The sequence below is a fragment of the Cygnus atratus genome, chromosome 4 (assembly GCF_013377495.2).
Source record: "Cygnus atratus isolate AKBS03 ecotype Queensland, Australia chromosome 4, CAtr_DNAZoo_HiC_assembly, whole genome shotgun sequence".
NCBI lineage: Eukaryota > Metazoa > Chordata > Aves > Anseriformes > Anatidae > Cygnus > Cygnus atratus.
In genome coordinates, this window is record NC_066365.1 from 70,693,678 (window position 1) to 70,720,021 (window position 26,344).

Sequence of the window (26,344 nt, forward strand, 5' to 3'; positions counted from 1 at the left end):
TCTTAATAGAGGTGTTCTGTATCCTGTTTTTCTTGTTGACTAGAGAGTGACAGCTTTTAGAGGTATTGTAATGATGAAGTGCCATTAGCTGTATACCATTCATGTCTTAAATTGCATCCTTTGTTGTGTTCCTTGCTATTCTTGTAAAATAGTTAGGTATGGTCAGGATCTTGATTTCCAGCACTTCTGCTTTCTTTTTATTTTCTTGTTTTGTAGGTTATTCATTTTTTTGTTGAATTATATGTATTTCTGTGATCAGTTGGCATGGAAACATGGCTGCTTTATAGGCCAGTTGCTTTTAGCATTAATTTGCAGGTACTTGTTTTTGAATGTGAAAATGGAAACCATTTATGTTCTTCATCATTCCCCATCATTAATACTTGCATGCTTTCCAACGCAACGTAAATTATCTTTCTTTCTGTCTTAAGGGGAAAAATGTACTTTTTTTTTTAAAGCAGAAAAAAAAAAAACAAATACTCTGCTGCTTCATGTACACCATATTAACACGGCAATACTTGGTATAAAAATAATTTCTGTATAGATAACTTGACAGTACAGTGAAGCAAAGCCTAACACCAAATCTTACTTTAAAACCAGAAAGCTTATAACACTTTTCACAAACTGAAAGTCTTTTTTTCATGGACCTATTTCCATGACCCTTACTTTCATTACTCTTCCTCTTTTGATTTCAAAGAGAGCCCTATTTTCTTAGAGGGGTTTGCTGAGTTTCGCTTGAAGAGAAGTTAGAGGTTTGCTTTGATCAGTAGTGAAGAAAATGAAGGAATACTTTTTGCTGTTCTGCGACTTTAGTTAGTGGGGTTTGCGGTTACTGGAATACCTCGGTATGGGCAGAAGTGAATTTGTAGGCTCTTCTCTGCTCACCGCTGCAGCGGTGACAGGACGCTTCAGTGCCAGCTGCTCAGGGAAAAACAAGTTGCACTGTCACACGTCTTCATAATGAAGAATAGCTGGACTATCGGCGTGTGTTCACATTTATAGAAATCTGAAACTGTCAGATTACGTGCTATTTTAAGTATAGGTAACTAAATACCTCATTTAAGACATATTATAAGCAGGTGCAGATTGTCTGCTCTCAGCATAGTAGCCTTCAAGTTCTTTAGGATCAGTTTGAACCTCATTTTAATTTCTAGTAGCTCAGACCGTTGTCTGAAGAGCTTATACAGATTGGATATGTGGAATAAAAATAAGATTTGAATTAATTTACTTTGGCTCCTACTTCTTCATCCCGTTCCAGACTTCCAACGCTTTGTTTCGGTAACTGTTTCATAGGGAGCATGCAAAACAAACAAATTCAGTTGAATTCTCTTAACTGTTTCACATACTGTTTTCTTTACAGAAAGACTTCAGTACAGGAGGTGAGGGCTTTCTGTCTTGCTCTTGGCAGTTTACAGATGAGATTTTCACTAACCCTGGTGCAGCTGTGAAAGAAGTTAGGCTGTGCCGCTTCCTGTGTGACAGCATCTCATCGCAGGCACAGAATAAACCCATTTCTCCCCCCTTTCCTACCCCCCTTCTACTCCATTCTCTCTGATAAACAAATAGATCTGTTAAGAGCAAAAAATAAATGGGTCCCACCCTCTCAGCATCTCGGCGTACTTGTCAGAGTAACTGGAGACAGGATGTCCTTCTTCCCCGGCTGTTGTAAACTGCTTTTTTGGTTCCCGTCCTCTCCTGAAGAGCCTGATGGCACTCCTGATCCAGGAAAGGCAGCAGAGAGAACCAGGGTGGGGAAAAAATATGCTATTCATCGGCTTAATTGCCATGCAGAATTATTTTTTTTTTCTGGGTTTGACTGATCACCTCTTACTTTCTTTCTGCAACTCATTTTTTTCAGTACTCAGCTTAGCTTCTTTCTGTGTTCTCAGTTGTTTGTCCAAGTGGCTGTCCTTGTTCGTTTGTCCTTGGTTGTTCTCCTGCAGTGCTCCCAGCTCTCGGTTCTGCCCGATGGAAGATGTAAGCTCACGCAGCAGCTGCCAGTTGTGTGGTTTGGGGTTAGGTGCCCCCAGATTTCAGGACAAAGCTAGTACATTGAGTTTGCTTGCTGTCACTTGATCCCAGCTCTATACAACAGTGGGAAGAGAAGGTTTGTCTCGTGTTCATCTATGGACAGGTTGGATGCTGTCCTCATTGAAATCAGAGGCTTCCCTTCTGCTGGGGAACACTCCCATAGGCTTCTGTGGGTGTTTCACAGACCTCCCAGAGAATTAAAGTACCAACTGTGTTGTCCCTTAAGTATTTCTGGCATAAGTTGTTACCCATTGCTCTTGTTTGGTTATATTTAACAGGCATTAAGGAATAAATAGTCCAGCTTAATTTGAGTATTTTATCTAAGCATTCTGGGAAGTACTTACAGAACAAGTATGGAAAGAAAGGTATCAAAACATAGGTGTCGAACTGTAACCAGAAAAAGGTTTATATTCTTCAAGGGAAAAATGACTGTGGCTTTTATTAGCTGTGCACTTTTCAGTATTTCCATTCATCGTACAAGCCATTTGGCTGCGAGATCCTCATTTTCTAGCCTCGTACGATGCCTACCCCAGAGGTGGTTGTCTGCGAGGGAATAATGCAATAACGGTGTTTAATGGCATTTTGTTAACCAGTTGCTATGTTGCAACTTCCATGCGAGGTAATTTCACAGTCACTAGCACTCAAGAGTTGTTGGCAAGCAAATTCCTGATGAAAATACTTCTAGGAAGCTCGGATGGCATCGGTACTCTTACTGTGAGTAGCAGCTCAGAATCTAAGCTCCAGAGGGACACATTTTACAAGATATTTTGGTGATGTAACTTGTGTAAGAAATAGTGATGCTAATTAATTATTTTTCCAAAAACTAATTGCAAATGCATACAGGTGGAGTTGCCTCTTTAAGCAGTTAGCTCTCTGAGCAGCACCAGCTCGTCCACCCCTTGTAGCTACCATATTTTATGTGCTGTGAGGTTCAGACCTGATAAATGATCCTCATCTGGGGTGCCTGTGGATGTCGGCTTTTCACTGAGAGTTATTTTCCAGATTTCATCTGCTGTTCTCAGCACCCATTTCCCTTCTTCCTTTTGTAACTGGGATGACAGTCCTGACCCGGGAGGGACAGAAGGAATGAAAAGATTGATCTTTTGGAATAAAGTCTCTGAGGCAAATACCGTGAGAGCTGAAATTTCCGCTGAAGTCACTCTGGTGAAATAGCAAGTATGCTATCAAAGTACCGAATAAACACAAATAAAAACAAAAATAAAAAGTGGCAGTAACCAAAATTAGGGAGCAGAAGTAGTAACTTCTCATTTTATTACTTTTGCAGTGATACACCTGCTCTAATTTGGTTTGCTTTACATCCAGAAAATAAGGAAAAATCAGTCTCTTACGAAGACCTGCCTGTTCTGCTGTTGTTTCTCAGTCTCAGGAACAAGGATTTGTGTTTTCTAGCCACATTTTAGAAAATAGTCTAATGCTCTTGATTTCTGGGGGTTATCAGATAATTATTTTGCGCTGGGCAAGCAAAAAGTTGTAATTTCCCTCTGTTTTTTTCAGGAATTACAGGCAGCAGGAAGCACTTAGACTTGATTTCCAGCATCTCTGCTGCGTTCATTTTTCAAACACCAGAAGCACTTTCAAAATAGACTTAAATATTTGCGTGAAGTTGGTGATCCTTTATCTTTGCATGATAAAATTCAAAGTGATTTGAGTGTTTCCTGTGCCGGTCTGCTTTTAGAAATGTGATGCCCAAGCAGGTTGTCCAGCATGCCGCTGTTTATCCTGCTGCTGACATTCCTCATGTTTCTGGTTTCAGAGTACGTAGAAATCCCACAGAACAGGCTGCCTTATTTTGGAAATTCTTCCTCGAGTCTAATACATCGGTCTAGTCTCCACTTAACTCGCTTCTCCATCTGTTGTCAATCTCTTTTGTTTTGAAAGGAAGTCGATGTGGTCCCTTTCGGTAACTGTCCATTTTTCACAAACTGCTGTGCTGCACAAGTCTGAGGCTGTCAGAGCGAGAGGGGGAGATGACATTTGGGTGACGCACATGTGCGCCGTGGGCAGGCTTCGTAAATGTCTCTGCCTGCAGGCTGGGGGACACGGGCGCTATAACAAGTTTATTTTTTTTTTTTTTTTTAAGATCAGGCATAGATGGAGAAGGCAAGAATAAAACTGCAAACTGACATCTTAATGCCGTTTGCTGGGAGAGGTAATAGTGAACTCATTTCCAAAATACAGTGCTGGATCACACCAAGAATGTACGGTAGGAAAGATGACCTGTTAAGAAATCTTGCCTGTGCGACAAATGAAGGGTACCCTTCTGCCTTAAGATCTTGTGACTCTTAATAGAATCGATAATTCCTTTTATAACACTTTCTTGGAACTGGTGTTTTAGCGCTGATTAAGGCTTTATGCAATTTAGAGAGATGGGACATGATTTGTGCCCTGAAAAATTGATAATTTGAAGCCTTTATCTGCAGACAAAGCATTTTTATGCCTGTGAATGAACCCTTTTCAAGTTTAAAATGGTTAAACTACAGAGACTAAAATAAATGTTATAAAGCCTAGTGAAAAAATGCAAATACGGGTCATTTTTAAACACTTCTGACTTCTCACCAGATCAGTGGAAATAACTTAAAGCGTTCAAAAACCTTCTATAAACCCCTTTAGTATGTGGTATGTGTGGGAAGAAATATTTTGCTTGTCTCATCAAGTCATGGGAATAAGTCCCAGTTTTAACTGTGTTTTTCAGTACAGCTTTAACTGCGATATTGGGACCAGAGCCTTTGTAATTGAAACTCAAAATCTACTTGAAGAAAAGCTCAGTAGAACAGCTCTCTTACATCATGTGCTTTTATTATATTATGATTAAATGTAACACGATAATATAAACCCAGCCTTTGCCTTAAACTGCCTGTTTTATTTGGCACTTTGGCTGTTGTTACTGGCCCGTTCTCAGGGAGCTTGTCATTTTCATACATCCTGTTTGCTTACCTTCAAAATGAACATCATTTTTAGAAAATCCTCTTTATTCAAGGTCGGTTCGGTTAGCGTGGGTTAGGGTCCCGAGTACCCTGGATGGGAGGTAGGTGCAAGGCTTTGGTTTCATCATGCTGCCGACTTTCTCCTTTTCCCATTTACGATAGAAGTGTTCTCTAGCTTGCAATCCTCATCAGCCATTTTCTTAATATTGATGGAGAATGGCAGAGGTCAGTGGCTGTGGGAGGAACCGAAAAGGGGGAGAAATTAAGAAGAGCTTTAAGGAGCCCTTTGCACTCGTTGAGTGTTTCTCAGAGTTCCTTCGGCTTTCAGGAAAACACAGTGGAGCGTAACTGAGGAAAGAGAGTGTTAGCCTCATTTACCAGAAATCGTAATACTGTGTTGAATTCCCCCTTTTTAATTACACCGGTCTTAAATATATAAACATATGTATAGCACAGGCTTTTGAGAATTTTAGCTGTAAATCTTAGGGAAAGTTCCTAGCTCCCCTCCCCTCTTTGCACCCCTACCCAAGAGAATCATAGCATTTTTGTCACTCTAAGATAACTGACAATAATAGCACTGTGATTTTCAGCTGAAAGTGAAGAGCATTAGGTGCTTTCCTAACAATACAAATAATAAACCTTACAAAGTAAATGGAGAACTGTGTTCCAGAGGCAGAATACTTAGGTACTGTTATTTTTAGCATCACTGGAATGTGTTGTGCTGACCTCAAAAAATTAAACCTTGTGAAACTAATTTGATTATCCAAGGCCCCACACTTGCTTATCTTCATCCTTTTTGATAAGGAAAATAAGGAGTGCCCCGGGTAATAGTTTAACGTTCTTGGTCAAAGTACAGGTGTGCTGTTAGAGAAATTGCTTTCAGTGTTTGGGATCAGAATAAAGGAAGCCTTTGATGTTGGCTTTGCTTGGGTTATTGGGTTTCTTTCTGCGAGACAGCATCCTGTGCAACATCTAAAATATGAGAAAAGCACAAAGAGTCGCCATTACAACTTCTGAATATAGTCTGTCATATTTTGTAGTACATTATTGGCAGTGCCTTTCAAACATCACGTGAAATTAATGCTCCAAAAGCGGTTGTATTTGATAGCACTAGTAGATGGTATTTTTTTTCCCAAAGTGTACTTACAGCTCAGGTGGTGGTTTAAAACAAATCCAAACCTGCTGTAATAATATAGCTTACTGTAAGAGAAACATTTTAGGAAGAGAGGGGAAAAAAAAAGTCGTCTTTATTTCTTCCTAGTTCAAATGCATAATATTTTACAGGCGAATCAAGAGTGTATTACATAGTAAATTAACGTTGTGTCTGTTCAGCTTTTATGCAATTCACGGCCAAGATGCTGATTCTGATAAGATGACAAAATAAGAAATAAAAGCATTACTTCCTTTATATTGAACACATGGGTGAAGGAGCTAGGCTAAGGGCTGCTGATGGATTGCGCTTCGCGTGGCGGTGCAGCCGCGTTGTGCCAGCCCCTCCAGGCTTGTGCTCTGTATCCGATGCATTGTCCTCAGAATCTCCAGGACCTCATCCTTCTGTGGAAAGTGTTTCAGTAAGTCTTGGCATGGTCCGTATTGTTACTGGAATGGCTCGGGGAGTTAATCATGCTGCTCCTATTACAATAGTTGAAGCAGATTGTTTTTCCAGTTCCTGTCAGCAGGAGTTCTCTGGCTTTTTTTTTTTTTTTTTTTTTTTAAGTCACACCCACCAACCTATAAAGTTTATGGGCTGAAATGTAAGTTCCATTGTATTTTAAACTAAAAGCTTGGGTGTGTGTGAGGGTGGGTGGTGGCTGCTCCCCCCCAGCTGCTGTTACCGGGCTCCTCTTTGGTGGCTGTGCCGAGGTGGCAGCAGCTGTCCCCCCAGGTGTGCTGCAGGGGGGTCTTTGGTGCAGGCTTGATTCCTGCATTCGGTTCTCTATTTTGGGGATTTGGCCTTGCCAGCAAGGGGAAATCGATGCCTAGAACTTGCTGTGGGTAAAAGTGAGGGCTGAAGTGTGCCGATTCTCACCTTGTGCATGTTGTAGGGGACTTCTGCTGGTTCGGAAATAGCGTTGGCCTCAGGCACAGCCTGCAGGCAGGGGCACTTCGCAGTCATCTCAAAACTGGAGCTACAGAAGCAAATTTGGCAGCCTTAGCCAGGAGCTCTCTGCAGCTGGGACTAATGGGAGTGTACTCAGGGCAGTTCCACCATCGCTGATTTTTTTTTTTTTTTTTTCCCCTCCTTCTTCCTTTTCTTGTTACTTAATGCAGCTAAAAATACTCGAAGCAGACCTTTCGACTGTCCTTTAAAATGTTTTTGCCTTTCTCTGGGGCTTGCTTTCATGCATCTGTTACTTGAAAACAGGGCTTCTGCGATGTTCTTTCTTCTGTGTGTTTTATTGCTGACACTTGTGCTTTCTTATTTTAGTACTTGATGTAGTAGTTACTGAATATTGTCATTTGCTTTTGCTTTTTAAACCTTGATAGACAATTAAAACATTTTACAGCAACTCATTATATTATTGCTTGTTCATTTGACGTTAAATAGGTGTGATTTATATTGGTTTTGTTCCTATTTGAAAAGTATTGGTGAAGATTAGGCATATCATTATAGCCTGCTTCTGAATACGTTGAGTAATTTTTTGACAGATGTGCAATACTTCCAGTTTTCACCTGGATGTTTGAAGTACATGTGTAATTAGTAGAAAGTGTTGCCAGATGATTTTATTTCCCCTTAACAGAACTTTATTTCTGATCATTGGCTTTCAAAATCTGTCATGTGGGACATCTGTGTGTTGTACCCTGACAGGCATTTAGGATTTCATGTACATGCTGTCAGGTATCCGACAAATAAGAGTAGAATTACTAGATGTTTAATAAAGACAGGTTAGGGAACACTAATAAAAAAGACACAACAAAAATGCTTATCCACATAGTTATCAGACTAATATCTAAGAATGGCACATTTATTTTCTGTGTCACTGTGGAGGAGTAATGAGAAATCATGACTCCAGGTTCCAGTAACAGCAGGGAAATGTGACATTTTATAAACAGAAATTACTGGCTTATTTTCTTCAGATAGTATTAAAAGGGAAGATCAAATAAGCTGGTGTCACGGAAATACTCTCTGCTTGGGGCTTTGTACTGGATGCTGTAGAAATCTTCTTGGATACCCATGCTGATTTCTCACAAGTGGTAAAATAATGATGTGATGCATTCATGAGTCTCTGCTGTGGAAGTCTATGGATGAGGGTGGTAATTAGAGATAGCAGTGCTGTTGCTTATGTATTTTGTGTAGGGGAAGGAGCAGTGAGTGTCCCAGAGAGCGGCTGGGTGTATTTCGATCTTTGCAATTAAAAAGAGGATATATGTGGGTGTGACTGCTGTGCACATCATTGGGTCAGCACAGTGCCGGAAACCACTTCTATTTTTCTTGGTCTCTTGCAAATTAAAAAGAAAAGAAGGAAGATGGCTTGTTTTTACTGAGTTTAGGTAAATAAAAAAGCACAGAGTGCCATAATATTCGTCATCTATGCTTTTTCAGGGTGCTTAGCATTTACCTCCAAGCTCTGAAGACTTAAGTAGAGACCGCACATATGCTTTAAGTGAAGCTAATGCTTAGTTTTCTCTTGTATGTATACTATGAAGTCCAAATCTTACTACTTTGAAAATCAGCTTGGGATTGTTCCCATTAATTTCAATAAGATTTACAGCAGGTTCCCACAATCTTAAGAAGCATAGTTAGAAACCTTAAATGAGAAAAGACAAAAATTCATCTACTAAGAAATTCAGGCTTGCAAGGCTAGCTACCACTTTTTTGTATGCTCTGCTTGTTGGTGCTGTTTTTTATTTACCCCACACCCAAAGTCTTAATCCCACATCCCAAGTCATGGGAGATGACAACCTGCTTATGCCGAAGGCAGTGGCAAAAGATGCTGGATCTGATTCTGGTGGAATTGGGACATTTGTTTTGCATATTCAGCATATTTACATGCTGGTAAGCACTCTTTTTTTTCCCTCCCCTCTCGCATCTATTTCACTGATCCGTGCACCTGCATTTCATTTCAAAGTTTATTTCTACTTGATTGCTTTTTAGTTTTATTCTACCTTGAATCTAAATGTCACCTGAGGTCATGGCGCACACAGGAACAAGCCTACCAAAACAAAGTCCGAAATTTAAAAATGCATTACGTGTCAGGAGCCATAACATATGCTTTTTAAGTATGGCGTTTCTGGGAATTTTAATAGTGCATTTTGGCAAATCTAATTCATAACAGCTTCTGTGTTCATGTTCTGAGAGGGATATTTTTTTGCTTGTTTTGACAACTTGTTCTTTATTTGAATTAATATTAACATTTATTTTTAAAAAACATGGTTTTTTTTGGAGGACTTCCGGTAAATAAGTGACAGCTCTGACTAAATTTACAGCCTAGGTAAGAATATAAAGCGAAGGTAAATGCCAGAGGGAATTAGTCTCACGTTACATGTGCAAGATTGTAAATTAGTTGAATGTCCAACTTGTCATTTTAGGGTCTTGTTTTTGTAAATATAGATCAGATTTTTCAGCAGTTCGTATTTTGTTTAAAAACTGAAATCCCTTTGATGTTTTTACTGTGTGTAAGGGAAGTTTTGTAGGGAAAAATCTTTTAAAAGGACATTGTCAAGGGAGTTTTCCTGCTTGTTTAATCCTTGCACTTGTGAGGATCCTCAGAAATGTGAAAATATAAACTCCCCTTCCCAAGGCTGCTGTCCTCCATTTGATGTACTATTGGTTTGTCATTATAGGGTTACTGATAAGTGTTGTGCTTTTTGGCATTGATGTATTTTTCAGAAAAAAGAATTGAAGCATTTGTTTTGAAAAAAGAACAACACATTTAAAGAATTACATGGACTTTGCAAACAGATTTAAGAAAATGAAAGGTAGGTCAAATTTTGGGCCTACAAACCTGACAATGTCCTTTACTTATAACTTGTATGCCTTATTTGAGAGACATTCCTGATCCTAATGATGTCATATTAATCAGCAGCAGAAAAATGTGAAAATGACATTGCTAATCCTCTTTACTCTTAATAGCTTATCTTGTTGCATTTGGTATGTTTTCTAATGTCAGCGAATGGTGACAGACTGCTTTGAGATCTCTGTTGTGCGGCCTGATCACTTTAATTACTGTCGGTTTGTGACATAAATGGTTGTTTTGGGAAAGGCTTAAAACAAGCTAAAAGAGCCCAGAATGCGTCAGGGCGAGCTCTCCTACCCTCCAGCAGCCTCCAGAGCCGCTGTGCCCTGGCAGCAAGGCACGCTGAAGTGCGCCTTTGTTTCAGGAGGGGCAGGTAGGCCTCGGGAGGGGGAGGAAACCACCATGCTTGGGTAGGTCTTTGTTTTCTTTCAAGTATTTAACAAAAAAATTACATTTAGGGCTAAGGCTGGGCTGATAATTCTGAAGTCACCACACAGCCAGAGGTGTGGAGGCAGTAGTTGGAGAGCCTTCCCCTCAGGTTTTGGTTACAAGAGCTGAGGGATAAGTTCTTCGATCCTCTGGTTTGCGAGTGCTGGGCTGACCTCTGATTGATCGGGCTCACAGCTGAAAGCTGCTTTTTGAATTTTTCAAGCTTTTTCCATAAAGGCTGGACCAGAAAAGGGTTTAGATGCTGTTTTCGTAGAGCAGCTAGTCCAAATCGCAGCTCTCAGAAGGCACTTCTGCTGTCCGTCCATCTGTAGCAGTTGTGCACCACGCAGTGACCGCTCTGTCTGCATGCACCCTACATGTGGTACTATTTTAGAAAAATTCTGTCAGTCACTGGCATGGGAGCTGCTACTGGGGCAAGAGCTTCACTACCAGATTATTTCCATAGTGAGGTAAAAAAAAAACCCAAACCCACTAATAGCTGGATTGAGCTAACCTTAGGGTTAACCTTTGGGGGTAACCCTTTGAGGGTAGCCTTTGCTTTCCTTAAATACATTTAGATAACCTTAAGGGCCTGACTTATACCCAGCCAACCACCAAGTTCAGAGTAAAGGCTTCTCACTCCATCCTCAGTAGTCGCTCCGGTGCTTGGCTCTCAGCACGGTGCTACAGGAGATCACACGCTCTCCTCGCATCCCTGCTCACCTAGGCAAAACCTTTGCCGCATGAGTGGTGCCGACTGGTCCAGGTACGTCTCTTTACAATGCACCTGCTTGTCCTGCTCTGGTGCTGTGTGCGTCTTAACAGTCCCTGGTATGTTAATGGCCGGTGGCAGCACAGCAGGTGTGGTGGAAAACCAGCAGCCAAAGGGGGAAGGGGTGCAGATGCAGTGAGAAGCTTTAACTTTGAGTTTCCTGGCTTCTGTGAGCACAAGTCAGACCCTTAATGTTGTTTTAATGTATTGTTTGTGTTTAATTTTTTAGTAAAAATTTGAACACGATCCAGGCTACAGAGGTTGCAGTGGATAAGAAGTTTAAAAGCTTTGGTTCAAGATTACAGGAGGCTGCAAGAAAAGTTAAAGACATGGAAATGAGGATCGAATGACAGGCTGCTATTTTGCCTCAGAATACTGAAGATTGTAAAGCATTGAGAAATCGAATTCATGACCCTGGAAATCAAGCTCAGATTAAGAAATGTCAGGTTGGTAGGGGTTCCTGAAAGTCTCAAGTTAGGATAAACTGAGATTGTTTTCCCTTAACAAAGGTTCTAGGATGTGGGGGTGGATGGTATACTTGTTATTGTCTGTGTTATATAAAATGCTACCATACCACATACTTAAATAAGCCAACTAAGTGAAATTTAGTTTATTTTTTTTTAAACTGAGTTTTGTGCTTGTGGTTCTGAATGTTGCTTTTGACCAGTTTACAGTCATACTCCTCTCTGGCACTGAGTTGCATGATTTACTGTTAACTCAGGAATGGAAAATACTGCTGTTAAATACACATTGCTTTATCCTGCCACACCAAGGGTCTGCTGCAAAACCAAGCATGTGGTGCAGTATGACATTTCTAGATAAGAAACAGGCCGAACATATCTAAATGGTGAAAGAAGTAGTTTTTCGTTCAAACGATTCTGATTCATAGCGAAACTGTGTCTTTGCAAATGTAAACTTTAAATAGTGACTGCCATTGTGATTAAGTTACTGTAAGCTTACTGAAGTGTTGAGTTATTGTCTGCGATTTAGTGATACGGTATTTAGGCAGAAAGATTTTGCAACAGGAAGTCCATGCTGAAGTTCAGAAAGGATTTTGGCAAGCAAAGGTTTGTGGGGTTTTTGTGGTCAAGGTCACTGGGTATATTTGAGTTCTGGGGACTGTTAACGAGCCTGAGATACTACTGGGGAGGGTTACCCTCCCACTTGTTTTTCTGACTTCAGTTTTTGTACTTTGGGGCTTGGTCCGACACTCTGCTTAGCACCAACATCAGGCAAGAGTCACTTGGTTAAAATGGGTAGTTATACTGGCCTAAGGGAAAAAGAGACCGCACCTTTATGTATTTTAGAGGAATTGTTATTTTTAAAGAGCTGTGTTTTGTGGTACTGTATTTTATGTTTTTCTGAGAGAGTTCTAGATGGAAGAGTGATTCTTGAAGGGGACAGCTTTTAATCTTGTTATCTGTTTGGACTGCATGCACTCCTCAGACAGAGATGCTTCTGCTATAGCTCTGGGGGAAATGAACTATGTCATGTTCTTCCTCCATCTTCAACAGCTTTAGGATCAAAGTTCTATACATTTTTTCTTATTTACTTGAGCTTGGATTCAGACTTGTCATTGAAATCCTGGCTTTGCTGGACTGACAGTTAAGAAGATGACCATAACATTTCGCTTGTAAAACAAGCACAGTCATTATATTCAATATGAATAGGGCTTGCAATGTCATTTTTACATTTATGTTTCAAAACATAATTGCATTTTATTAATGCTATTACATACACTATTTTGAAAGAAACATGAACAAGTCTATAACATGCTTTACTTTAGGGTGTTTCAAAGTAAATTTAATACGGGGTTTTATAATTAAGTTCCCATTAAAATATAGTAATTATTCTTGGGATAACTATGTAGCATTTGCATTGTGTATTCATGCTGTGTTTGTCCTGTGCCACATTATTAGTGTGTGGTTAGTTTATTAAAAATGACTGTATGAAGGTTATGTGGCCATTTCTGGTTCAGATGCGTAACAGCAAGCAGTAAGTTAGCAAGGTGCAGGATTTTTGAAAATGATATTAAAAATGCTTCCATTTAATTTTGGTGGTTGGATATTAAGGGCTGGTTTAGAAGTAATTGGTGAGATTTTTCTGTGCACCAGAAGTATTTCTAAGGATGTCTGTTACAGTAGAGATTAGGAATTTATGGTTTTGCAACAGAGAACACTTGCCATGAGTGTTGTACCCATGGAAAATTTTGTTGGTGAATAACTTTTCACATCTGAATGCCTGTCTGCTATGGTGAGAATGCTGCAGGTGCACTCCCATTGGCATAATCAGTTGTTGAAAGACATTGAGACCAAAATGAAAAACAACCAAATGAACGTCGGTGATCCAATGCAGAAGGACTGGTGAGGATCTGTTGTCCTTCTGCCTTCGGTCTGAAAGATCCTTTTTCTGCTGAATAAGCAATTAAGTATTATGCAGGTACATTTAAATTAGAGCCAGCTGCCCTTTTTATAAGTTTTCCAGGTAGGGCTCTAGCTGCGAGTGCATGCACGTAGGAAAAATTCCAATGACCCTTGTTGAGTTGTCTTCAAGTACAAAAACCGTTTGAAGAGGTAAAGAACTTAATGCCAGATGTCAGGAAGCCCTAGCCCTAGCCTTACTACATTGGGTAGGGGCACACTTGAAATTTATGGGTGCAGGCTAGACAGGTAATTGAGGCTGAAGGTAATGATCTCCTTGGTGCAGCTCCTTCAGCACTAGACTTGGGCTTGGCCCCAGCAGGGAAGTAATGTGCTACTTCTGTTGACTTGTGAAAATCCCTTTTCCCAACAGCTGTTTTCCTTCACTGGGTATCTTGTATGCAGAACTGGGACTCTACTAATTTTCCATCCACTTACAATGCAGATGAGTCTTTCAGGGCTTGCTTTTTGATGCAGTCTGAGGCTTCAGAAGCAGGGATTTCTAATTGGAGGTAGCTGGGGAACCTCAGTCTTTCTGCATTCATATTGGGCTAATTCATATTATCAAGCAATAAGCAAAACTTTAAAATTCACACTGCAGCAAATCTGTGTTGTTGACATTTGCATACAAGAAATATCTAGCCTGCTTCACTCTGCAGTTTTTAAAAGTACTTGTTTTGAAAGAGGAAAAATCATGTACTGTGTTCTTGTTTTCATTTTTCCTTCTCTCTTCAGGAAGTCCCTTTTTTCCACCCACGCTTAACTACTTTTGTGTAAATGTAATGGTTTAATATTATTCCCTTGAGTACTTCTGTGTATTTATAGCCTCTATACAGTAAAAAGATGCTCTCTGAATATCTTGCTATACGGATTACTTTTCATTTTAAGACTCCATAAAGAGGATATAAATTAAGTCTGCACTTTGAACTGATTTTTCTCTACCCCAAATGTTTAATGTGTTTATTTGTCACTCTACAATGTTCCAAGTGTGATGCTGATTTAAGGATGGGCGTTTTGCTCACATTTTGTCAGAGAGCTTTCAGGGGTGGATTAAGTATGATGCATTAATTTAAATCTTACAGAATCGTTGTGTAAAACTTATGAGTTTAAGCAGGCCTACGTAGATTAGCACTAAGCCTGTGTACTTGGACAATGGATCCTCAGTAAATACACATTTTTGCTGTTGTAGGTTTTTTCAGTTAAATTTTAGTGTCAGCAGATCATAGTGATATATGTAAATTGAATACTCAACTCCTTACTGAATTGCGTATGGAATTCCATAAGCTACGTTCTTGCAAGCCTGGACAAGATCGTTCTCACTCTGTCTAGAGCTCACAAAGGTGTGGAATCCAATCAAAATATAAATCTTGGATAAGATTGCACAGATACTTCTTAATAGTGCAGTGAGGGTGTCCGTTTAAAAAAATATACTATTCCCTTAGTGTTTTTGACCATCTTCTATTGTTCAGCTTCCTGAGCCTACGCTGCATTTTTTCTTAGGGGTCTTTTGTTTGTTAACGGTAAATTTGTTCCTGTTTTTATTCGCTCTAAATCTTTTTCTGCCATCAGAATAAACAGACTAGCTATAATGTATTTTTGTTACATTTTCATCCTTTGAATAACACCTCTCTGTTTCTTCATAGGCATTCGACCTCCGATCATGAATGGGCCCATGCACCCACGCCCTTTGGTAGCATTGCTGGATGGCAGGGATTGTACAGTAGAAATGCCGATTCTGAAGGATGTAGCCACAGTGGCATTTTGTGATGCTCAGTCTACACAAGAAATTCATGAAAAGGTAATACCACGAAGATGTAATTGAAGTATTTTAGAAAATGCAGATACTTTAATAATTATGAACAGATACGGTGTTAGCTATGAAAACGTGTTAGGCACTGCAGTTTGGTTAATAGTCAATTAGAAATGACCAGTAGATCATTAAGGTAATAAATGATGACCAAAGACAAAAATACCCGTTGAAGTACATTTCTGTGCAGCATATCTTTGGCTGGATGTTGTCCACGTGCTTACAAACTGAATTAGATTCATGGGGAAAGTTAAATCAGGGAAAATTATATTACTACATGATATTTTGAAATGCTTCTTGGAAACACTGTTGCTAAGCTTTCAACTGGAAAGCCAAATACTAGTGTCAAATTCGAAGTTCTTCTCACAGCCAAACTTCTCTGTTTAGCCAAGGAATTGTACAGATCGGGTTAGAAGGCTGCATGCACTGCAAATTGATGCTGGAAAACAGTTTTGGAACAAATGCTAACCAAAATTGTATTTACAAAATGAATTCAAAGAAGTATGTTATCCCACAAGTTTGTACCCTCCCTGATGATTAGGGGAGGTGTAAAACAACCAGTGGTTCTTAATGTTGTCAAAGGTTTTCTCGTTTTCTTAGAGGGATACCCATTTTTGTGATGATAGCCAAGGTTGCCAGCTGGCGCGTACGCCTGAATTTTCTCTTCAGAGACTTCTTTCAGCACGAAGGCCTAGCATCTACCCCAAATCTTTGCTGCTCTCCAGGCAGCAATAGAGCCTTTTCACATCCATATTTCTGCAGAGGTAGAATTAATTTTGATGAAGTTATTGTTGGCTGGCAGAGTAAGCCTCAAATGTCAAGTATTCCTTCACCTGATGAAGGATGAAACCAGCTTCTGTGGAGGTAAAAATTGTAATAAATGTGACAGCAGAGGAGGGCAATCAGGGGTCTGTTCCAGGGGAATTTATTTTCCTCCTCTCCAGTGAAGATCCACGATAGACAAGTACAATCAAAGTATTAACTTAAAGGCTTGTTGGGTAAGTGTCTAAATCCACTTCTGTGAACAGTGCCTGTGGTTTGTGTGTACTGCTGAGTGTGCTTCAGCTGCGAAGGAATTCTGTCAGCTGAACTGAGGTGCACCGATATTCCTGCTTCTCTACAAATACATCGTTGGACTCGTTCTATGCTAATTATAGTAATCCTCAGGCTTGTTACAGGTTTTCAGAACCTTTTCACTAACTTGTAATTGCTTATTTGCTTTTCATTTTCTTACGTAGCACTGTTTAAACATTTTAGAGCCTGGTGTCTGTATATGATGGGAGACTTGATCTTTTCTTTGACTTTCTTACAAAGCCAGCCACTTGCAAATAATACCAATACAATAATTTCCCTTCTGGCATTAGGTGAATAAACTTTTTTTCTGTACTCCCTTTCATGTCAGCATCTTCTTGGTGAGAACTCACCAACAAACTATTCAGCTTGTAATTATCTAAGAAAAATATTTTTATTCAGTAAAAAAAAAAAAACATTTTCATTGTTAAAGCTTCGAAAATTTTTAAGAGCTACTGTTGTATTTTTCCATTTTTTTTTTTTTCCCCAACACTGAAAGAGAAGATTGAAGAGGCTTTTATGCTGTATGGTACAGCAAGCTAGAACAGCTGATTCTCATGTTTCAGGCAAACATAAGAGATGAATCCCCTCTCCTGAACCCCTGCATGTAGTTCCTCGGTGGCTCTCTGCAGACAGATTTCCTGTCTAACCTCCACCCCTCTCCCCATACAGGAATATGTTGTTCCCTTATAGAACATTAGTTAAGGATGATCTTTAAAGTTGTTTTTCTCATCATCAATACTGACTTAATATCACTAACTTGTTTTGTTCAGCTACTTTTTAGATATCACTCTAATGTGAATAGGAGAATGGAAAAGAAATAAAAATAAATTGTTCCTACCAGGAAGTCTGCATTCCAAACACCCTGCTTTCAGTTCATTAGTTGTTTCTCACAGGATAGTTAAAACTTCTTAGGTTATTCTTGAATTGTAGGCTAGATTCTGAGTTGGAAAAATCATAGTTCTGATCTCATGACTTCTGTAATGCACTTACACAGTCGTATAGAAAGCCACCTTTGTAGTGGGCAGTCAGTGGGATAGAATAAACTCAAAACCTGAACATCTGTTTTGCTGTGACATTCACTTTTGAAAGAGTAAGATTTTACTGAAACGGAATGCAAATTTCAACCTGGTTTTTACCATCTCTTGAAGGAGACCAGTGTTTTTGCTGTGCATGTGACCAGGACTATTCACTATTGTGGCAATGAAAGAGAACCTGAAAGTAATGAGAGAACAAATGCAAACAAGTGAAAACTTCACTGTATTCATAAGTAATTTGAGATGCTATTTTTTGGAAAAAAAAAAAAAAAAAGAGTTCATTTGTAAGGGTCGAAACCAATAACAATAATCTAAGTATAATACTGTTCTTTCATTTAAAGAAATACTTAACCCAAGCATTTTGTCTCATTTTTATATCTTCAGAATTAAAATGTAACATAATGCTTTATTTCTGTCTTGTCTATTTTTCGTTATGTTTAAAAGTTGTTTTTATCTTACTGTTCTCCTGTCTCATGCCATCGTCAGACATGTGATACATGAAATAGCTGGATTCTAGTGACGAGGACTAAATAGCAGGTGGAGACTAAGTAATATAAATGCTGTTTCACTCCCTTAGTAGGTAAGAGCAGTCTGCTCTTCAGGTGATCACTGACAGCTGCACCATCTGTATGGTCTTCTGCTTTGTTTACTGAAATCGACGTCATTTTTTTTCTGATGCAGCAAGGCTGGAATTCCTGAGTGACATAAATGCCTTTCCTTAGAAACACTAAATATTTTCTCTTATCAGTAGCGTGTAGTAAATGAATTTTTTAGATCTTGAGACTGAGAGTCAGCACGTGCATCTCAAAATGTAGCTTTGGAAAAGTATTTAACTGAAACTTGATGAGTAACAGGTAATCTGTTGTTGATCTTCACAAGAGTATATTCAGCACATATACTTAAGCTTGCTTCCTTTGCTTCTTATCGTATCAAACCAATTCATTCTTAGTGAACTCAGTAATTTATCTGGAAAATGTGTTTTCATTAGCAACCAGTATGTTGTCATAATACAGCTTTTCACAAGTCAAAAGGGTGATGAAGTCCAAAAATGTTTGAGTTTACAAAGTGTTTGCCAGGTGATAGGTTTCTGCAACAAAAATCACAAACCCTAATCCATTTTCATACTGTTAAAGTAATATAACGTAGATCAGTTTAATGAAGTGCTGAGCACTGCTCACTTCCATGTGAAAAGCATTCACTTTTTACTTCCACTGTTCCCTTGCGGTGAAAAAATGACCCTTTCCAAACTATGTTTGAGGTACAGGAAAGAAATACCTTTATTTTAGTCCTGCTTGTTGAATACCTTATTTGGAAATGGTGTTTTAATAAATCTTCAGAAAAAGCTTTAAGATTAGAAGTTGCATGTTTAAAGCAACATCTAAAATGTTTGTAGATTTGTAATGCATATTCCTGGCTGTTCTAAATGGCAATGTCTAGTTAATTAAGATGCAGATTTTAGATAACAGTTGTTAATTTGCCTAAATCTGGCATTAACTCAGCTTGTGTGGTGATGTCTGATCACAGGGAAGTGAGGGGTCAGCACTTGGGCAGTAAACATTTTGTAAAACGAGGGATTTTTGCTGGTCGTGAGAGGGTTTCAGGGACAAGATATGATAGTTTACATTTCTGTTTTAAGATGGCTAGACAACAAAGGAAATAAAGAAGAAAAAAAAAGAGGGATGTGTAGTAGTTTCTGAGACAGATACCAGCAAACCACATAGATTACTTTTTTCAGAGAAGCAAGGAGGCTGAGAGGTCTTAACACAAGCAGTGAGGAAGAAAGGAAATTAGGATTTGAATGCCACTTGTATGGGTGAAAAGCAGGATGTTAGCAAATGCTGTCATACCTTAGTATGTGTGCTAATGAAGGAAAGTTTTCATCAGATTGGGTAATGCCTGAGTTTCAGTAGTAGTGATTTCCTTATGTCAAAGAGTTTATTTGTCATTCTTTTTTTATGGCTGAGGAAACTAAAGTATGGAAAATAAGTAACTTGCTTAAGGTCACAAATAAATAATAACATGTATTAGAACTCTGCTTCATCGCAGGTCAAAACATTCATTGCTGGTGCTGCTGCTTTGGAAAGCAAGTTGGATGTTGAGGCTATGTTTCTTTCTTTTGAAAAGGCTGCCAATGCTTAAGTGAATACTGACATTTACTGAGAGTGACCCGAAGTACTGAAATGACTTTGTACTTGAGGACATTTATTGCAGTTCTTCAGAAATCTTCATGTATAAGGTTTTACTGACACCCCCTCAGTCCCTCTGCAGTAGAGAAAGCGGTTTGTTTTCAGGACTGTCGTAGGTATTTGCATCTGAGAGGATGCAGTATGCATTTAAACTTCGCCTTCTAGGTTCTCTTTTATTATAAATACTATTTATGGCTATGTGAAGTTGAGCATTATGCTTGTCAGACTGTATCATGGGGAGTTGGTGGTAACTGGGAACTGGGTTATCTGCATCCTATCAGGGGAGTTAACTTAGTCATTTGGGGTAAAAATCTACTTTAAGATTTTGGTGTTTGGTATATTTTTTAAATCGGGATCATATTAATATCAATAAAAGTTACCTGTTAGGTTAAATTTGTTTGTTCTTTCACAATCCTGTATAAATCTGCCTTCTCAGAAACTGTCTCAAATGTACATGGGAGATTAGTTTCTTCCACCAAAAATGTAGGCGTTGATCAACGAAATAATAATTAGGTTGCTTCCTTCCTCATTCCAGATAGAATGCTTTTTTTTTTTTTTTTTTTAAATTGCTTTTTTTCTGTCCCTTGCCGTGTTCTCTCCCACTTCTCTCCCCCCCCCCAGTCCCTCTCCCTTTGAGCGCCATTCGCAGCTTGCTGCTCTTCCTCCCTCCCTGGCAGCTTCCCCAGCCAGCGCTTCTCCTTCCTGCAGTCTTGTTCCTTCTTTCTCCCTCTTTTGCCTCTCTTTGCAGGCATCACAGACTCGAGCACACTCTTGAGGTCTTTGTGTTGCCTGAGGGAGATTTTGGGAGTTCATTTTCATTACTCTTCAGGCTTTCTGACTTCTGCTGTATGTATAGAGAGTAGACTTTCCAGCTACATAGAGCTAAACAAAAATAATATGCACGTTCTGGTAATAGAAGTCTAAGGTAAACAGAGAGAAAATAGTTATCCCTGCAAACTTAAAAAGATAGGAAGCACAGCTGACTAGGAATGGTTTTAAAACAAAATGCATATGCTGGAAAGAAGTCAACTTATGTGAATCTGTGTATGTTTTCTTGTTCTGTGTTTTTTTTGAGACTATGTGGTTTCCTACATGTTTTCTCAAATCATTTGGAAGGAGAAATTGGAGGATGGAGGGTGGGGTGGGCGGTGTTTCTGACTGGATTTACTGCTTCGTGCAGATGCCCAGCTACTCAAAAATCTGAGGACCAGGGTTTTCAGTGGGAAGTGGGAATACAGCCTGGATGATAAATCTATATTCCAGCCTTACAAGTGCTTTAGTTAAAATGCATCAATTGTCTGGACTCCTGTTAAAAGCACATAATAAAATCACCTTCACAGGGATACTATGTTTCCATATTTTTCCTTTAAATATAAATGTTTAAAAGCCGAACTTCCTGGTCAGTGGTGCAGGACGAGGAATTTTCAATCACTCGTGTACCTAGGAATTACCTGTAGAAGCATTTCCAGTCATTACAGTTATTATCTAAGGCTGTTTCAAAGAAGAGCTGAAGAGCTTTCATAATGGAAGAAATGTTTTGAAACTGATGCAAACAAATCAAGCGTGCTGCTGTCATTCTCAAGAGTCTTTGATTTGTTCCTAGTTTATTAATGGTCAAGTAAGATGATCTTTCTAGGTTCTTCGTTGTTCAAAGCAGTGAAGCTGTAATCTTGCATTTGTACCAACAAACTAAATACTGGTTGAGCATGCTGGGTTTTATTTTTAGTTTTAACTACGGTAGTTTGCAATGGATCCTTCACACTGTTCTGGTGAGACTTCGCGAGCAGCTGCAAGCCTGCTGCAGCCTTCCTCTGTTAGCAAGTACTGATCACAAATTTGACATATTGCTGCTTTTTTGCAAGTCAGGTAATACAAGTTCTACTCAAATTAAGTAAAGTACATTGTCTACCTGGATGTGCAAAATACCTCAAGTCTGTTGGTGACACTAGGACATTTAACTGGCGATGACACAGCAAAATCCAAGCCCAAGAAATGTAGTATCCTGTATTTCTAGAGCCAGATGAAATAGATCACTTTCTAGTGATGACTTCCAAGAGGTTGGCTTAAAAAAATAAGGCTATATTGTCATTCTGTGTTTTGTAAATGTATTCTGTCTCTGCATTGAAGTAGTTTAGTATTTTATGTACTGTGTTATGTTTTTGTGCTCTGGATTGATCTGCGGGCCTTTGAGATCAGTCTTTCACAGTGAAAACTAGCAGTGTATGTTTAGACGACTGAAGAAGAAAATACCTTGCTGTTCCATTCTTAACATGTTATATTTATGCTTTTGTAACATACTCAAGATCCTAAGCTCTTCTCCAAATCATGAGGCATGTATGCTGTAACGGTGACCTTGTGGCATTTGGCATGATGGCTAAAATAGCCTGGTGGTGAAATAAGACAAAAAAAAAAACTGTTTTAAAAGGATTTCAATGTTCCATATTCGCTGCTCAAGATCTGTTAAGCTCTTTGAAATAGAAATGTCTCCTACTACAGTGTCATCAGTTCTTTAAGAGCCTTGGAGACCTGGCACGCTGTGAAAGCCAAGTAGTCATTTTGAGGTTGAAAAACAGCAGAAAGACCTGTCTGAACAGTTCTGATTGGAAACGATGTCAGCTCGTTGAAGAGGGTATGAAAAAGGCTTTCAACAAAGCTGTAGCTTCACGTGGAAGTAAGTCAGTAACTGAAGGCATAAAAATTATGCAGATGGGCTACATAATCATTTGGTAACAGAAGGAAGCCAACTCATGTCCTGTGTTTCAACTTTTATCTCAGATCCTTTCTTCCCGAAATGCACAGCTGTAGTCAGATGAAAGCCGGAGTGGCTGCTGAAGGTACGCAGCTACCTCTGCTTGTTCTCTATCAAATTTTGCCTGTTTCCTTTCCATGCAGGGGATCTTGAAAGAGTGTTGTCTGACTGCCACATACCTGAAATTGCTTGCTTGTTAAATCTGTATCTCGCTCAGATTGGCAGGAGTTGATATTTTAGTAATAAAGTCTTTGTACTAGAATTTGGTGAATGTTGCATCAAATGAGTTCATTATGGGGAACTATGAAAAAGCACACAAAACCCCAGCATCTCTTATGCATCTGCCCCTGGGTGTACTTTTATAAGTGATCAGTAAATTACTCCTATCTGCGATTGTTTCCTAAAGATTTGCCAGAACTGCTTACATTTATGTGGGATTTCAGTTTCCTGTGTTACACTCAGATTTAGTTCAAGTTTTGTTTCCACTCTGGCAAGCTTTTTAGACTTCCTTGTGTGCTTTTACTGTGTAATGGCTGAGAATATAATTTATAACAATAATAACAAAGTACAGAAACTCTATTCTTTTTTAAATCTGTAAGTGGCATTATTAAGTCATCAATGCTGAATGTTTCTAACTTCAGATTTTCTATTTTTTGCCTTTTTTTATTGTACTTCTATCACATGGCCAGCTGCAAAAAGCAGTAGCATAATAAATTGATGCAAGATAATGTACAATACCAAGAGACTGTATTCTGGCAGTGCATTTCCTTGCTAACTGGTCCATAATACTAGAAGTTCAAACACTATAAAGAAAATCCTAAAAGATTTGTCATGTGTATTTGTTTGTTACGTATCTCATATGGTGGGTAACGAGTGTGGAAATGGCTAGCGTCAGCATTAAGCCATAGCTGAAAAATACTTTTCCTTTCACTGAACACATTCCCAAACTTCCAAATATTTTTCAGTCTCCTTCCAGTGCCAAGCCATAACCTGAACGGGCCCCACAATGGGGTGTAATGAGACCAGGCCAGAGATCTTAGAGTCCAAATTACAGTCTTGTCTGGCTGAGTTAATAAATTATCAGTTTATGAAGTGAAATTCCCAGATGAAACACTGATTTTAAAGCACAAATGCCTCAGCCAATTCAGCTGTCTTTTAGCCCCTACTTAACGGGGCTCTCAGAGTAGCAGCAGCTCTGTGCGCACAAGCACAGGCCCCGTTGGCCTTTTTCAGATGAGCAGCAGGGAAGGAAGGGTCTGCCTGCCACAGAAGACTTAGGTGGGCTTTCAGAAGCTGTAAACTACTTCAGGTTACGTGCGAGCAAAAGGTGTTTTCTCCTGGGTCGCAGCCCTGGAAGGAGGGGATGTGGTGACACAAGGCAGAATGGAGAACAGGGCCAACTGGAGACGGCCAGGAGGATATCACAGGGAGCAAGAGGTACCTTAAGGCAACAGTATAAAATTTGGGGTTGTGACTTGGAGAAGGAAGCTCGGCTAGAAGCTTGGGAGTGTGAAATAAGACATGCATTAGGAAGGGAAGGATTCAGAAGTGTGCTTTAGTCAAGGGATCGGCTGTCAGCATGCCGCTGGCCATGCGGAAACACGGGTCATGTGAGACTTCATTAGGAGAGGTCTCCAGTAACCATAGGGTTGCTGACAGTACTGGTGTTGGTGTAACAGAGTAGGGAGAGAGACCTCAAATAGCACTGTGCCTGCAGCTCTGGTCACCTCGGGGGAGTTGAGGTTTAGGCTTGTATGAGCACAGCGCAGAAGTGTTAGACCAGCCAAGGGGTAGAGAGATGTCATCCTAGAAAAGCCTAGAAGGACTAGGCTTGCAAAGCGCAGCCAGATTGTGACAGGGGATATCATCGTTGTCTATAAATAAATTTGGATTGTAAACACCAAGGAGACAAAGTACGGTTGGAGCAAATGGCCAACGCTGGCACCAGAACAAATGGATGCAAGCTGGGCTGTGAATAAATTGGGGCTGGAAACGAGAAGAAAACTCTGTGTTGTTGGAACAGGGAGATTTTAAAACAATCTTCTTTTAGGGATTAATGGGACCAAAAAAATGCGCGTAAAGGCATTTTAGGGAGGCATTTGGTCAAGTTACGAGAAGGACTATTTCAGGTGCAGAGTGCACCACGTACATGGGCTTGGTGCTGTGGGGAAGTCCCCACCAGCTACAATGCCACTGTGGAAGCAAAACCAATAAATTGTATTTTAAACCTGTCTGTAGCATCTCAAGTAAATGCCTTCTGATGAGTGCAGTCTTGCTGATTAGTGACTGCTAGCTGTAATCTCCAAAGGACTTGTTTGTACCATTAAAATCAAGGAGTTTTGTATGCATATGATTGTATATAGCATCAGAGCCTACAGCTGTTCTTTGAATTATGTTGTGGCCACATATTTCAAGGCTGTGTCATTTCTAATTTTCTTGTAGTTCTTCGTCTTACAAGTAAATCCAAATTCTGCTCAAAGGATCCTGGTCTTTAGCTGACTTAGAGCTGGGGTTACCAATCCAGGGGCACCTGTTGAAATATCACAGATTAGTTAGTGAGATATTCAGTAAGGAGCAGTTTTCTTTCATTTTCATGGATTTTGTTTACATTTGCTTCCAAAATATTTTGTGTATCTTAATTTTTTTAAATTGTTCCTTCAGACCTTGGGTTCCAGCAGAGAGTTATAATGCTTCTTGTGAGATCATGTTTTGCCATAGTAGGGTTTTTTGAAATGATTTATGTTGATTAATGGTATTATTTTTCCTTACACTAGAAAATGCTCATAAGTAGCTCAGCTGATAGAATCTGTGCATTCACCAGGCCCAAAAGTCTATCAAATAAGAAATGTAGAGCCTCCACAAAACTTGCATGTAAGGAGCTTGATAGGAACCACTTGAAGTCATTGCAGCTAGCTTAGATGTTGAAATGATTTGAGCACGTTTTGTATCTTGTAGAACTTTCAGGTTATTAGGTAGTGCACTGAAGGTGGAAACAAAGAAGTGTTTTGAAGAAGTGAAACAGTCCAGTTTGCATACAGACGAAAATGTGTTCTGCTTTCTGGGCAATAAACTCGTATCAGCTGTGTGACATGCAGTTTCATGGCTTGTTTGTTAGCAAAATTTGAAAACTCCTGGGCCTCGTGTGCTAACCTTTCTTCCCCTTCACACCCCCCTCCTTTTAATTTTTCTTGAGTAGGTTGGATGTGCTTTCACATTATTTGAAAGATATTCAAGCCTTTATGATCCTGTCAGTTTATTTTTGCTTACAGGTTTTTTCCTTTGCAATATTTTTGTCTTGGTACAATTTCTTACTTCTTAGAGGTGTTAGTTTTTGTGGATAATCTCACTTATACCAATTTCTATGACTTCAGTTTTCCATCTGTGAGAGCTCAGTGTTGCAGCATCAGTAAACTAAGGGACAGACACTTTGGTTTTGTGTATAAATTGACAGATTTCAGTCTCTGTTGTCCAAGGGTTTTGTAATGATTACTGAATGTTTTCTATTCAGGTATCAAGTGGTTTAATATTGCAATGGAAGCCTGTACCACTCTGTGTGTGGGGAAGAGATTGTCCTGTTACTCCACTCAAAACTGAATGTCAGCTGCCTAAGCATAAAAATGCTTGCTGTTTAAATTGAGTGCTTGCTCCCGTGTGTTTTCAGGATGCATATGTAGATGCAGTCTGGTAATTCTTGTATTTAGGGTCCAATATTGCAAAGTATCTCCTGTGAAATAAGAACATCTTCCCTTCTTAATAAGAACACAAATACAGGTCACTTCGCTCTTCCTAAAACTAGTCTCATCATGCTGGGACCGACATATCAAATGGAAAAAAGAAGTCTAACAAGAGGCTGGAACATACTTGGGCAAATCACCTTTAAAAAAAAAAGATCTGGGTTTAATGCTTTTAAAGTCTTTTATACCTGAAAATTTGTATAGTTGA

At 39.4% G+C, this 26,344-nt stretch overlaps 1 protein-coding gene across 18 annotated transcripts in view; it reads left to right on the top strand.

The window, feature by feature from the left end:
• Nucleotides 1–26,344, top strand: part of CTBP1 (C-terminal binding protein 1) — a 234,963-nt gene that overhangs the window by 180,735 nt on the left and 27,884 nt on the right. For 10 of the 18 annotated variants that reach the window (XM_050710298.1, XM_050710296.1, XM_035547163.2 and 7 more), the window contains one exon: nt 15,196–15,350. In XM_050710298.1, coding sequence (XP_050566255.1) covers nt 15,196–15,350 — 155 coding nt within the window. Of the gene's footprint in view, nt 1–6,387; nt 6,545–9,804; nt 9,894–11,361; nt 11,579–15,195; nt 15,351–26,344 lie in introns of those variants that run through there. The other 8 variants (XM_050710301.1, XM_050710302.1, XM_035547166.2 and 5 more) reach the window with 4 other exon arrangements.